At 32.0% G+C, this 13,528-nt stretch overlaps 2 protein-coding genes across 3 annotated transcripts; one reads left to right on the top strand and one right to left on the bottom strand.

The window, feature by feature from the left end:
* The first annotated feature begins 227 nt into the window (after window positions 1-227).
* On the top strand, window positions 228-2,399 carry LOC110654607 (ribosome-binding factor PSRP1, chloroplastic). Its single transcript, XM_021810636.2, has 5 exons — window positions 228-587; window positions 839-982; window positions 1,067-1,315; window positions 1,846-1,954; window positions 2,045-2,399. Exons 1-5 carry the CDS (start codon window positions 300-302, stop codon window positions 2,173-2,175), a joined length of 921 nt encoding a protein of 306 aa, XP_021666328.2. The 5' UTR covers window positions 228-299; the 3' UTR covers window positions 2,176-2,399.
* A 1,317-nt stretch (window positions 2,400-3,716) lies between these two features.
* On the bottom strand, window positions 3,717-5,716 carry LOC110654606 (transcription termination factor MTERF8, chloroplastic). 2 transcript variants are annotated; one of them, XM_058134965.1, is made up of 2 exons: window positions 5,339-5,716; window positions 3,717-5,242 (listed from the first exon to the last, which is right to left on the bottom strand). In XM_058134965.1, exons 1-2 carry the CDS (start codon window positions 5,364-5,366, stop codon window positions 3,981-3,983), a joined length of 1,290 nt encoding a protein of 429 aa, XP_057990948.1. In that variant the 5' UTR covers window positions 5,367-5,716; the 3' UTR covers window positions 3,717-3,980. The 2 variants fall into 2 exon arrangements, with proteins under 2 accessions (XP_057990948.1, XP_021666327.2); XM_021810635.2 differs by having other exon boundaries at window positions 5,358-5,716.
* Between the last annotated feature and the right edge of the window lie 7,812 nt (window positions 5,717-13,528).

Below are 13,528 nucleotides of genomic sequence, written 5' to 3'. Positions count from 1 at the left end.
AAATAATTGAATTAAAATATTAGAGAGACAAAAATGTAAATAAAAGAGTGGGTCCCCCTTCCAGAATTATCCAGTTCAATTTAGACGTGTGTAGATTTGTGAATCTGAAACAAGATTCAGACCAGCGTGGAGCAACCTCATTAACCATATCTACTGCTGACGTGTCCTTATCTCTTCCTTTCGGTTCTCAGAGTAAACCTCTCCAAAAACCCTCAATTTTTTATTTTCTTTTAGTTTCTGTACATCCAAATATTCTATGCTCTGAAAAAAAAAAATCAAGCTTTCCATCAAAATATCAAATGACGACTCTTCTAGGATCACTGCAAATAAGCTTCCATCATCCCCGTACGTCATTATCAGCAAAGGCAGCTACCTCTTCTTCCTTTTCCTCTATCTGTGCTCTCAGTTCCAAAAAGCTTGGTTTCACATCATCGTTATCACAGAAACACAGTTTCTTAAACCCACTCATTTTGGATAGCAATGTTAAGTATGTTGAAGTTAGACGAAGAAGAAGAAGCTCGGTTCGGATGTCATGGGACGGACCGCTCTCCTCTGTTAAATTGATAATTCAAGGCAAAAACTTGGAGGTTTTTTCTTGTTCCTCTAAATCCCAATCTTCTTATTATTTTGTCTTTTATCATGAGCATGCAAATGGTTTTTTTTTTTTTTTTTTATTTCCTTAGATCTTGATGAGAAGAACTGTTAGGATTTTGAATTTGGGTTTGATCTATTCCTTAAATGACCAAAATGGTTTTTTTTTTCTCTAAAAATTTTCTTTTACTCAAATCTCAAATTTTGATTATGATTGAAAATCTGAAGAGAAATTATATGGGTACAGTTGACGGATAGAGTGAAAAATCATGTGGAAGAGAAGGTGGGCAAGGCAGTTCAAAAGCATAGCCATCTCGTCCAAGAAGTCGATGTTAGGTTGTCTTTTAGAGGTGGAGAGTTGGGGAAAGGCCCAAGGATTCGTAGATGCGAGGTGCCCTGCATTCAATTAAATTTTATCCCTTTTGGGGTTGCCTTAAATGAATTGTTATGTTTTGATGGTTTGTTTTTGTTTTAGGTGACCTTGTTTACCAAGAAGCATGGAGTGATTCGGGCAGAGGAAGATGCTGAGACAATATATGCGAGTATTGACTTGGTGTCATCAATCATACAAAGAAAGTTGAGGAAGATTAAGGAGAAGGAGTCTGACCGTGGCCGGCATATGAAGGGTTTCAACAGATTGAAGGTGAGGGAGCCAGTGGCAGAAGCAGTGAAAGATGATGTAGATGGAGTTCCCCAACATGAGGATGAGGACTATATTGATGAGGTTTTCTCTTAAACACTTCTGCTTCAACAAATTACTATTTTGGTTTGTGTTGCAATATGCTCTGCCACTTATGTGTGCTTATAATCCCAAATTTGGCTTCCAGATCATATAAATTCAGTTCATTATATTCTTGAGTTTTTAGTTACTGTCATGGAGTTGCTCTGTTCCCAAAGGGACTTCCATTTGCACTCTTCAGTGACTGGCACATGTGATTTGCGCATAGTTCAGTTTCTTAATTAGTAAATTATTGCCAATGATACTCTCATTCATTTACCTTGACATCTATACACTATTACACGCTGTATTTGTTTCACCAAAATATATTCGAAGAACTATTTCCATCTTGACCTTTTTATATTAGGGTAGTAAAATGATTTTGTGTGTTGTGCGCTCAGTTAAACAAGCTTACAACCATTGGATGAGAGTGATTTCATGGTTATAAGCTTGTTTACAATGTGTGTACATTTCTGATTGTGGTTGTGCCTAACTTTCTTCTCTGTGAAAGACTCATTATGTCATCCAATTTTCAGGTTGTTCGGACAAAATATTTTGACATGCCACCTTTAACTGTCTCTGAAGCCATTGAGCAGCTAGAAAATGTTGATCATGATTTCTATGGTTTCCGGAATGAAGAAACTGGTATGAAGTTGCGCTTCCATTTAAATTTCTTTGCTCCTAGTTAGTAGGAATCTGTTCTATGAGGGTGAATTGTTCTGTGGTTGGTTCCAGGTGACATTAATATTGTTTATAAACGAAAAGCTGGAGGATATGGTCTTATCATACCTAAAGGAGATGGTAAGGCTGAGAAATTGGAGCCATTGGTTGTTGAACCAGCTAAAGAGCCATCCTTGGCAGACTAGCTAAGCCTATTGAAGGAAGTTCTTTTTGCAAATTAGATTAGACATGCCATGTCTGGCAATGGTGTATATAAGGCCAAGGCAAGCGAAGAGGGCACTGTATAGGAGTTGAGGTTGGGTTAATACAAACTAATTATTAAGATGGGTTTAAAATGTCTGTATTGTTGATTAATTTTTGGATGAGAAGCACTCTGATATCCCAACTTACAGGGACGAAGATTACATTAGTCTCCATGCCATTTATATTTAAACTAATTACATTTGATCTCTTATATGGTCCAGGGAAGTTTTGTTAGAGATCCACTGGGTTATGGCTGCGTAAAGGATATGGCCCTTCCTTATGTGTGGCCTCCCTCACCCAAATGTTAGAAAGAGAGTTCCCAGCCTGGGTTAGAAAGGTTTTTCACGCTCAAGCAGTCGAGGGACTAAACTGCTAGACCAATGGTTGGGTTCAGCCTGTTGTTTTCATTGATAAACACCTGTCATTCCTCATACCCATATTAGCAAGTCTTTTGGTTCTATTTGAAAATTTTGATTGATACACAACTTTCATTTGATGAAACAAACAGGAAACATATGACATTTTTGGGAATGGGAAGGGAGGGGTCGTTGGCATGAGAGATGGCATTGGGTCGAATGCCTACTGGTGAGAACTGATTGATTCATGGCTTGAAGACATGTTGCAATATCAGATTCTCATAAAGGTTTTATTCGTCTCGACCCTGCCATATGTAGAAATTGGTATGCATCAAATCCCCATCTGTAGAAATTGGTATGCACCAAATCCAATAATCAATTATTGTGATTCAATAAAGCCAATGTCTTGACGACAATTGCATAAATGAGAATAATATATCCATTAAAACTTTTAAGAGTGCAAAACTAGCAAGCTCTACTCTGCCATATGTAGAAATTGGTATTCACCAAATCCAATAATCAATTATTGTGATTCAATAAAGCCAATGTATAACGACAATTGCATAAATGAGAATAATATATCCATTAAAAACTTTTAAGAGTGCAAAATTAGCAAGAAATTTGAATAGAAGAGACATGAATGCTGCGACATATCGATATCATGGAGCGTACCTGAAAGAATCAATAATGATAAGCTCACCATGCTCCGGTGCCTTCAAATAGATCGGCATGTGAGGCTTCAATTACTTCCACAGGCTTCTAATAAGTTTGTGGAATTACCAGATTGCAAATCATTAGAAAGAATGATGAATGTGCGAAATTATTGTGATTTTTTTTAATCGTTGTTGTTGTTGTATCTGACCAAAGTGGTTCAGATTTGGTGCTTGTGTGAAAAAAAAAAAAAAAAAAGAAAAAGAAAAAGAAAAAGAAGAAGACGACATGGAAGTGATCAATAATTTTAGGAGTGTTCAACTTGGAATATGTTGCAGAAATTAAAGCTAAATGTACAATGTCACGATGACAAACAAGAAAACAATCTCTAATTTTCCAAAGAAGTGAGGTTCTGTGCAGGTTGAACCACCAAAATAGTCAGAAGAGTTGTGGCAAAATTTATATGGATAGAATAGTTAATGCAAATGAATTGGAAGTTCCATTTGATGGCATTTTTGGGAAACAGGATGGTTAAATACCCTGGAAACTGGACTAAAAAAAATACAAATTTGGTTGACATCAACAAAACTTGTCCATAAGCAAAGTTCATTCAAGCTTCAATGAAATTTGAGATAAAAACATCAATTTCTTCCTCTCCTGGATGGTGAGGAGGCAGCTTAGGGCCATATTAAATAGTTTATCTAACTCCATCTAAATTTTCCAACTCATTCAGCTGCCAATCAAGAATGGGATTTTTCCTTCTCAGCTGAAAATCTATCAGCTGATACGCTCAAGAGCTTATTGAGGGACATCCCTTCCCCTATAACTTTCTTTTTTGCTTCATACCTATGCTTAATCCTGTCATCAAGCTTGTAACCAAGAAATGCAGGAAAAGCCAATAGCTCTCCAACTTCTCTACCCATTCCCTCAGTCAAGTACTCCATCTTCTCCTGGAGAGAACTATAGGTGTATTGCAGAATCTGAGGGTGCTTTTTGCTCATGGCAAGAATGTCTGCAGAAGAAAACCCATAACTAAAGAATAGCCCAATCACCTTTTGCAAATTATCACAGCTTGTTCTTGTTACAGCCCCCAGTGCGTCAGCCAATTCCCTAGTTCTATATTCATAACCAATCTTCACCAAAAATACAAGCTTATGGACAAGGTTCTCTTCATAGGAGAGGCCTAGAAACAAGGGGGCTTTAGTCAAGAACTTGAATATATCATCAGAATTCAACCCACATTGCTTGAGAAAGCCTATTCTAGGAAGCAACTTCCTCTCCTTGCTTGCACTAATCACATTTGGGAACACTACAAAAATTTTGAATATTTGTGGGTCAGTCAGGCCAGCAAACGACCTCAGCAACTCTACATGCTCCTTTGTGTGCTCCACACTGTAACTCAATATTGCGGGGAGTTTGCACAACAAAGTCCTCGTGGCATCTTCATCTCCTCCGCTAAGCTCCTTGAGAAACTCTACTCTTGGAATCAGCTGAGTATCCAAATCAAAATTCAGAATCATTGGACGCCTAACAATTATATTAATTCCACCAAAGCGGCTCAAGAAAGTAGTGGTTCTATCAATTTCTTCGATTGACTTGAAGCACATTGCCTTGGTTAAATTTACATTATTCAGAATGTGAACGATCTTTTCTTGGGGAACTCCATGATCAAGGAGAAGCATAACCTTACGATCAAAACCCACCAAGAATCTAGGTTCAGTGGCAGTCATAAGGCGTTTGAGCTGCAGCGGTTCAATCTTTCCTGGCAAACTATTAAGCACGAAGTGAAAGAAGTAATCGATTTCCTCAGCTGTTAATACATTTGGGCATTTGATAATCAAACGATATAGTTCAATGCCTTTAATTCCAGCTGACTGTAAAAGAAAAACTCGGGCTCGTACGGAGTCCAAAGTTGTCGAAGTTAGAGATGGGTTCTGCTCCAAAATTAATTTAATTTCTTTATCTTCGATCCCAATTTGCCTGAATAACGAATAAAGAAGCCCTGAAACAAGAAGAAACCTAGTATTAATGGTCCACGGCAATGTGTCAGTGAAATTTTTTGGGATGTGTAATACACAGAAAGTGTTTGAGAAATGACCTCTGAGAGAGTAACTCACTAGTTTCATTTTGTATATTAGGAGGAGAGCCAAGGTAACTGCATTGGATGAGGAGATGTTCAGAAAGACGCAAACCCATTGGAGCTAAGAAGTGTCTCAGATTAGATCTCGAGGTTTTAGCCAAGTTGGCAAGAAGAGAGAGTTGATGATGATCCATAGAAAATTGAAGTTTTCCTGGACATGGGATTATTGACAGCGAGAGAAAGGACGGATAGCAAAGACAGAGTGAAGACATAACAGTAGATTTTGGTGGAGAAGTAGCCTCTTGAATGAGAGAGCTTTACTTAGCGCACTAACCAGAAAGAGCGTTTGTTGGTTGTTCAGGTTTCAAATAGAATAGGGACTCCCATTTGAGAAAAAAAAAAAAAAAAAAAAACAAAACAACCAATATATATATATATATATATATATATATATATATTTATCAAGGGTCATCAAAGGATTTTGACCTCAGGGGCCACTTTATCATCAGAAATAAAGCTTAATTTGTCCAATTTAGTTGTTTTGAATTATGTCTAATTTAATTCAAATATTCTTAAATTGTTTTACACACGCTATTTATGAAATATTTAATTATTATTTTTTATTTTTTAATATTAAAATGTTATTTTTATATTTTGCCATTAATTAAATTAAAATATAAAAAAATATCATTTTTATTAAATAATAAAAATGAAATATGAAAAATATTAATTTTATATTTTCATATAACTAATTAAAAATAAAAATTATTATAATTATACTTGATTAAATTGAAAACTAATAAAATTATATTTTTTATTTTCATATAACTAATAAAATCAAAATTATATATTTTAGTTAATTAAATTAAAAAACATTACTTTTTATATTTTCATGTTTTAATTAAAATTAGAAACTTATAATTAAATAAAATTAAAATTATAAAAATATTATTTTTATATTTCCATATTATTAATTAATATTTAAACAGTAAAATAATAAATAATTAACTAATTGTAATTATTAAATTAACAATAAAAAATAATTAATTATGTTTAAAAAATTAAAAAATATATTTAATTAAGTAATTAACATTAAAAATTAAAAAAAAAATTAAAAAAAAAAGTAACTCACATACTAATGAGTGAATTATACATTCTTCAAATTTGGGTTAAACTGAACATTTAAATTAAATTGAAACAAAAATTAAAAATAGCTTAATTAAGCCTTCTCAATAAGTAAGAGGGCAAATTAAGTTTTATTCCTTTATCATCATGTCACTTTCTTTCAAATGGCATCTATTAGCAACAGCTCGGGTATATTTATGCATTAAACATGTTTCAATACTATATAATTAAATTTATAATAAGTCTAAATTTAAAAATAATTAAGAATTAGGTTCAAATTTTATATATCGATACTCATTATCTGAACCTATTTATATAAATAATTAATTAAATATAAAAATATATTTTTTAGATAATATTTATAGATATTTTATAAATTATATTTTAAGTAAATAAAATTATTAAATTTTTGAAATATATATATATATATATATATGAGAAGGGGAAGGTGGACATTCATTTATAATTATTACAATATCAAAACTTTAATAATTTATAATTATTAATAAATTTTTTCTAATATAATTTTTATTTGACGAGTAGTCCTAAATTAAATAAAATTTTATTTCAAATATAAACAAATAATATTGACGGCAAAGCATTTATTTTATTTTATTTTACTTGGTTAATAAAAATTAAATTAATTAATATATTATAATAAATTTTAATTAATAAAATACTAATAATGAATAAGAATTTTAATAGAATTTCAAAGTCAATTGATGGTGAAAATAATACTATGATTTTTAGGCCACATAAATATTCAATATATATAAAAAAATTAATTTAATTGATTAAAGAAAAATAAGAGTAATTGTAATTTATTGAAATAAAATAATATATGAAAATGGAAGAAATTAAGAAGTCTTCTTAAACAAAACCACATCTTCTCAAAAGCATGTTGACGTGAATCATTTTCTTGTTACTAAAGGCACAAATAAAACTCTGTCTCTATATATAAAAGTATAATTTGTTACGAAAAATAAGATAGTTTCATATAAATTTACCACTCATTTTATTAGATTTTCATAAGATGATTCTTTTTTCCGTAAAATAATTAATTATAAAAATTTTATTAACTTAATAAAAAAAATAAAGTTTACTCAAATAAAAAATCACATAATATTTTTTAAAAAAAATCAAAGAGTTGAATTATGTATGGTAAATTTTATTAAAAATTATAAGAACAAGTTTAGATTTACTAAATATTATTTATTAGATTTTTAAAAAAATATTATACTTTTTTTTATATGAAGAAAATTTTTTTTGTTAAGTTAATAAAATAGCCGTAATTAACTACTTTACGAAAAAATAATCATTTTACAAAAATCTCATGATATAAGTTGTAAATTTGTGTGAAATTATCTTATTTTTTTATAACAAAATAATTATATTTTGTATGGAATCAAGTAACCATACAAGACGCCATATTAAAGACATGGGTCTAGCTGTTATGGTAGAGCACTGGAGTTGGTGGGAGTAGCGCTTAAGGACTTTGGAGGGGCTGGTGTTGAAGATTTCAATTTGTGATTATAGGAATTTATTTGCATTTACTGATAATTGCTTAAAGTGTTATATCTTTATCATTGCATATTTAGTCTTTTGAGTTTGTTTCTTATTCAATTAGCTTGTTAATGTTTATTTTTATGTTATTAGGTATTTACAAAAGCATGTAAGAGTTTATGAAGTATAAAGAAGTGAATTGATCACAAAAAGAAGTAAAATACACTTTAAGCATTTAAGGCAAAAGGAGCTATGATTTTGATGAGGACTTAGCCAATGACAAAATGAGCTTACAGCTATCTCATTCATATTATTTGGAGGTTAATGGTGAAAAATGAACAGATTCAGATACCAATCCGTGTTAAACTTCTTTGGACAGCCTTAATGGAGTTTGTATATAATCCACTATTTAGAGTGTAAATCTAACCTTTTGGGCTTAGATTGACCTTAGTTGGTATTTTGAGTTGATATATGAAAAATGAGAGTAATTGGACTAGATTACATTGAGGGTCACATTTTGAGTGTGTTTGAGCTCTTTATAGTTAGTTATGTGGGATCAGAAGTTAGAGTCTTAATTGGTGGGTTTAATTATTTTATTTAAGGCCCAAAATAAATAAAATAGAGGTATGTGGGTCCCCAAGGTCATGCAAGTGGTAGATATATACAAGGAGAGTTGTTTTTAACTTATTTTTCTACTTTAACTAGGATTCTTGAGAAAGTTTTAAGTCATAATGTAACTAGGAATTTCAAATTAGAATTGGAGTCTTAGTTAACCTATTTATCTCTATAAAAAGGGTCCAAAATATAGATCTAGAGCTTTTAAATTCTCTTCTACTCATAGTGGCCAAATTCCCTCTTTGTGCATTCAAAGAGATCAAGTGCTTGATCTAGTTACTGGTGTGATTTCTTTTTCTTCTTTTAGCTTGTGGAGTGTTTCTACATCATATAGAGTGTGTAGCATCATCATCAACATTAGATCCAAGTTGTTCGAATTACTTCTAAAAGAGGCAACATGCTTTTCTCTCTTCTTTTGTTAATTTATTTATGCTTAATGTTTTTAGTTATGTGTGAGTAGTTTTGTAGTTTAGTGATACACTTGTATTTGACCCGTGTAACCATCCAGTGCCCCGTGTAACTTTTTGTCATCAAGGCTTGAAGTGGTAAAAGGAATCTACATAGTACACGGGCCGTGTAATCTAACTTGTGCAAACATCAAAGGCCCATGTAACATTCTGTCTTCCAGGCAAAGAGGGTAAAACAGCTCCAGCAACTTACACCCCCCAGGCCGTGTAGTGACACATGGGCCTTGTACTATGTTTTAGCAAATTTCCAAATCTGACTCCAACTCTTATTTTGGCATACCAATTGGACTCCTATTTCCCTTGGGACTTTAAAACTTAATCCTAGGACATGTAATATAAATAGCAGCCAGTAGAAAGCATAGAAGGGGGGATCTTAAAGGGAAACATCTATCTTTCAATACACCTTAGATACCTTGAGAGAGGATCTAGGATATTTTAGAATTAATTTCCATCAAAGTTATTGAAATACACCTTAGATACCTTGGGAAAGGATCTAGGATATTTTAGAATTAATTTTCATCAAAGTAACAACACTCAATCCATTGATAAAGCAAGGTTAAAACCATAACAGGGTTAAGGTGTGAAATCTAAAATTCCAGAATTGTTCACCCACTTAGAATTCTCATTAAGTTCTTAGATTTATTTTCTTTGGTCTTCAATAGTTATTCAGCTTTAGATTAAAATTTACTCTCTTATAACCTTCAAAAGTTTATACAGTCAAAATTGCCGTGTAGTTTAATACTTACACCTATAATTCCTCATGGGAACTATACTTTATTCATCACTTTATTACTTATTAGCAATCCATACATTTGTGGGGTTGTAAAATTAGCAAATGAGTTTTTGTCGCCACTGTCGGGAAATTTAGTAATATTAAACTATAAACAATTTAGCTGATTTAAACATTTATTTCTTTTGTTATTTTAGATTTACTTATTCCTATCTTGCTATTTTTTAGGTGCAGAATTCAGTTTATGACCAGAACAACTAAACCTGAAGAAGAATTGTTAGAATTGGATCTTGAAATATACAAGATTCTAAGAACCATCAGGAGAGAAAGGAGAAGCCAAGAGCCAGAACCTGAACCTGAATTCCTTGAAGTTCTAGTTATGGCCAATAACAACAACAACAGACTAAGATCCCTGAGTGTAACACCCCTCACCCGACTACAGTGTAGCCGAGCAAAGTGTGCTACATTCGGTGCCGGAGCACCCTATCTTATCTTACTTTATTCCTTTCATATTTTGATCTCGATATATTTTAATATTAATAAATTTTTCGACGGAGAAACCAAATGAGTTTCCCTATTTTATTACCAGTTGACGTATTTTACTATTTACCTGTTTGAAAGTTTCAATAATATTTTACAAATAAAATCTCATCAATTATTTTCATAACCATCTCATAATTCACATCTCATTCATATATCTCAATTTCATATTCATTTCCATGCATTATCTATATATTTCAAATCTGTCTTCGAATCCATACAATCTCATTCATGCTCAAATCACATAAGTAAAATTTTCAAATTTCTTTAATTTACATAATTTCATAATTTAAATGATATATAAATTAATTACATATGAAAAAGCTAATTTATTAAATTACATTACATTTCCATTAATTACCTGCTCATAATCTACATTATAATACAATATCTAGCATTTTATACTAAATACAAAATATGATCTATATGGGCCCTATCTACATGTATTACTGAGGAGGTGACAACCTTGAATACTTCAGGCACTTCTGCAGATCTGGACTCCAAAAATCTTAGTCAAAGTACCTGCGTGAGGAAACAAATCCATCGCGCTAAGCATTGCTGCTTAGTGGTGCAATCATAGAACAAGAAAATAAAATATACAAATAAAGAAAGAACAAAGCATAATTTGAATATTTAAGAATCAATTTAATTTAATACAATGTGTCTAATATTAATTATCTTTTGTTCTCATTTGTTTCGCTTTGAAAGCGTTTAATTCTGAAATTCACAGGGATAATGTACAACATACAGAATTAATAAAAATACTCAGTTTATATTTATATGGCAATAGAAGGTACATTTAAAATATTTAGTTAAGTTATACCTATTTTTGCAACTCTTTTGTCATTTTACTTAACAAATTTTATGTGGTTTGGATCATTTCATAATTGTAACTAATTCTTTTAAAGTCTTATTAACTCATTTATTTGATTTCTAATATTTTTAATTACTAATAGTCTTAATTTATTTCAATAGATTACACTGCCCAAGTAACCTACGACAGGCTAACTAAACTGGATAACTGGTCGTTGGCACTGGACACCGCGGTGCCTCGGGCCGTCATACCATGGGACGCAGAATGTCAACCACGTATGCAGTCAGTATGGCTAAAAAGCCATGATATCACATAATCGGGCATAAAAGCCATGAATACGGGCATAAGAGCCATGAATACTGGCATAGAGCTATGAATATAGGCATAAAGCCTTTTGCAGTACTGCTAAAACAATACCCTATTGGCATGCCAAACTATCCAATCTGACACACATGTCTAGGCAATACAAGGGCACATAATATCATTAAATATTAATATATTGTATTTTATGACTTCATTATTTCATGATAAATTTCGATTATAATTCATACATTCATTTGATCATTTATATGATCACAATTCACATCAATTATCCTTTTATACCATTGTACTCAAAACATTTTTCTTTTCTCATTTATATATTCAAGAATCTACTCATGTAATTACAATTTTTATATTTCAAGTTGAGTTATTAATATGTTATGAATTCCATTTGTGATGGGCATATAAGCCCTAACTAATTATTCACATCAATTTGGTGACTTATTTTTCATGTTTCAAGTAATCCATAAATATTTCATGGATTTCAAATTTATGGCCTTAATTTCTTTTTAACAATTTTGACTAGGATGCATAGTCCACATTTGTCATACAATTCTAAGCATTTAAGCTTAGAATTGGTTCTAGGTCTTCATCTTAATTTACTAATAATTTTGATTACTATTCACCTTACTAGTCAACCCAAAATGTTGACCTTTTTATACTTAATGGATATATTAATTCTAATTACACCAAGATCCCACATTTTTAGTTTTACATTTGCTAGTATTAATTGCCAATTGCAATTTAAAGTCCCCTAGATGCATTTCTAATTTCAAATTTTGAATTTTCAAGTTTTGGTGTCACTATTCACCTTATTGGTCAACAAAAATGTTGACTTTTGGATAGAAAATAGGTACATTGGTTTTAACACACCCAACATACCATATTTTGCATTGAAAACTTGTTGCCATTAAGCATTAATACCATTTCTAAACTTAAACCAAGGGAAGCAGAATTTTCAGTTTTTGAAGCCTAACTTTACTATTCCATTAAGTACTGTTGCAGTGGGAATTTGAGGAAATGGTAAACATGAAAGTTGTTCCTTATTTTGTATAGTTGAATTTATTTTTTTTAATCACTCCATTTGGAGTTTTGTAGCTCCAGTTATGGTCTAAAAACCACAGCTGGCCGGATTGGAAAAACTGCAAAATTACCAAATCTACAGTACCATGAACAGTGACTGTGACTGCCATTTTGGTTAGGTTTTGGTCATAATTTGGAGTAGGTTTCTTCATGAAAGTTGTTTGTCTATGTCTTAACTTGTTGCTGTAAAACTTTCAGGTCAATTGACTATATCTACAGTGAGTTATGGCCAAATAAACAGTTACTGTTCATTTGGTCATTTCTGTAGGTGCTGTTGCAGGGTATCCAGATTGGGGCCAACTTTTGGTCCACTTGCTTTGGTCTTTTGGGCATGGTTTCTTCAGCAAAATTGTGCCATTATAAGTCTAGTTTCATGTCCAATTGGCCAAACACAAATTGGACCTACACAGCCAAAGTTATGGCTATCTAAATGGGCTGGAATCACAGCCTTATTGCTGCTGTCTCTAGGCAGCCTTCCCATTTCAATTTGCCATACATTAGCTCACTTCAAATTATGATTAACTTGCCTCAAATGGTCACCAATTGACCATTAGAATGTCCATTAATCATTTCATCAGCCAAGTCCAATTTTTCACTCCCAAAACCCTAATTTTCCCTTTCAATTCACCCATACACCTAGTTAAGCACTTTCATTCATTCTATATGTGTATATACACCTTAAACATAATCTTTAATTCATTTTAAGTCCATTAAAACCATCAAAAACACTCCATCATTGTTCCTTCCTTAGGGATGCCGAAATTCATGGTGGACATACACATATTTTTGGTTCATTTAATTCACAAATTCTTACTCAATTCAAGTCACTAGCATGGAAATAAAGAGCTTAAGGTGTATAAGTGCACTAACCTCTTGTAGGGCAGAATTTTCCAAGCTCAAACTTCACTTTCCTTCCTTTTCTAGGCTGCCAAACACTTCCCCAAGAGGTATGGACAAGTTTTAATGAAAGGTGTCTAGGGTTTTATAGTGGAAATTCATGGGAAAATGGA

The sequence above is a fragment of the Hevea brasiliensis genome, chromosome 2 (assembly GCF_030052815.1).
Source record: "Hevea brasiliensis isolate MT/VB/25A 57/8 chromosome 2, ASM3005281v1, whole genome shotgun sequence".
Lineage (NCBI taxonomy): Eukaryota > Viridiplantae > Streptophyta > Magnoliopsida > Malpighiales > Euphorbiaceae > Hevea > Hevea brasiliensis.
The sequence above is the reverse complement of the archived record's forward strand: the minus strand, read 5'-3'. Positions and strand labels throughout refer to the sequence as shown.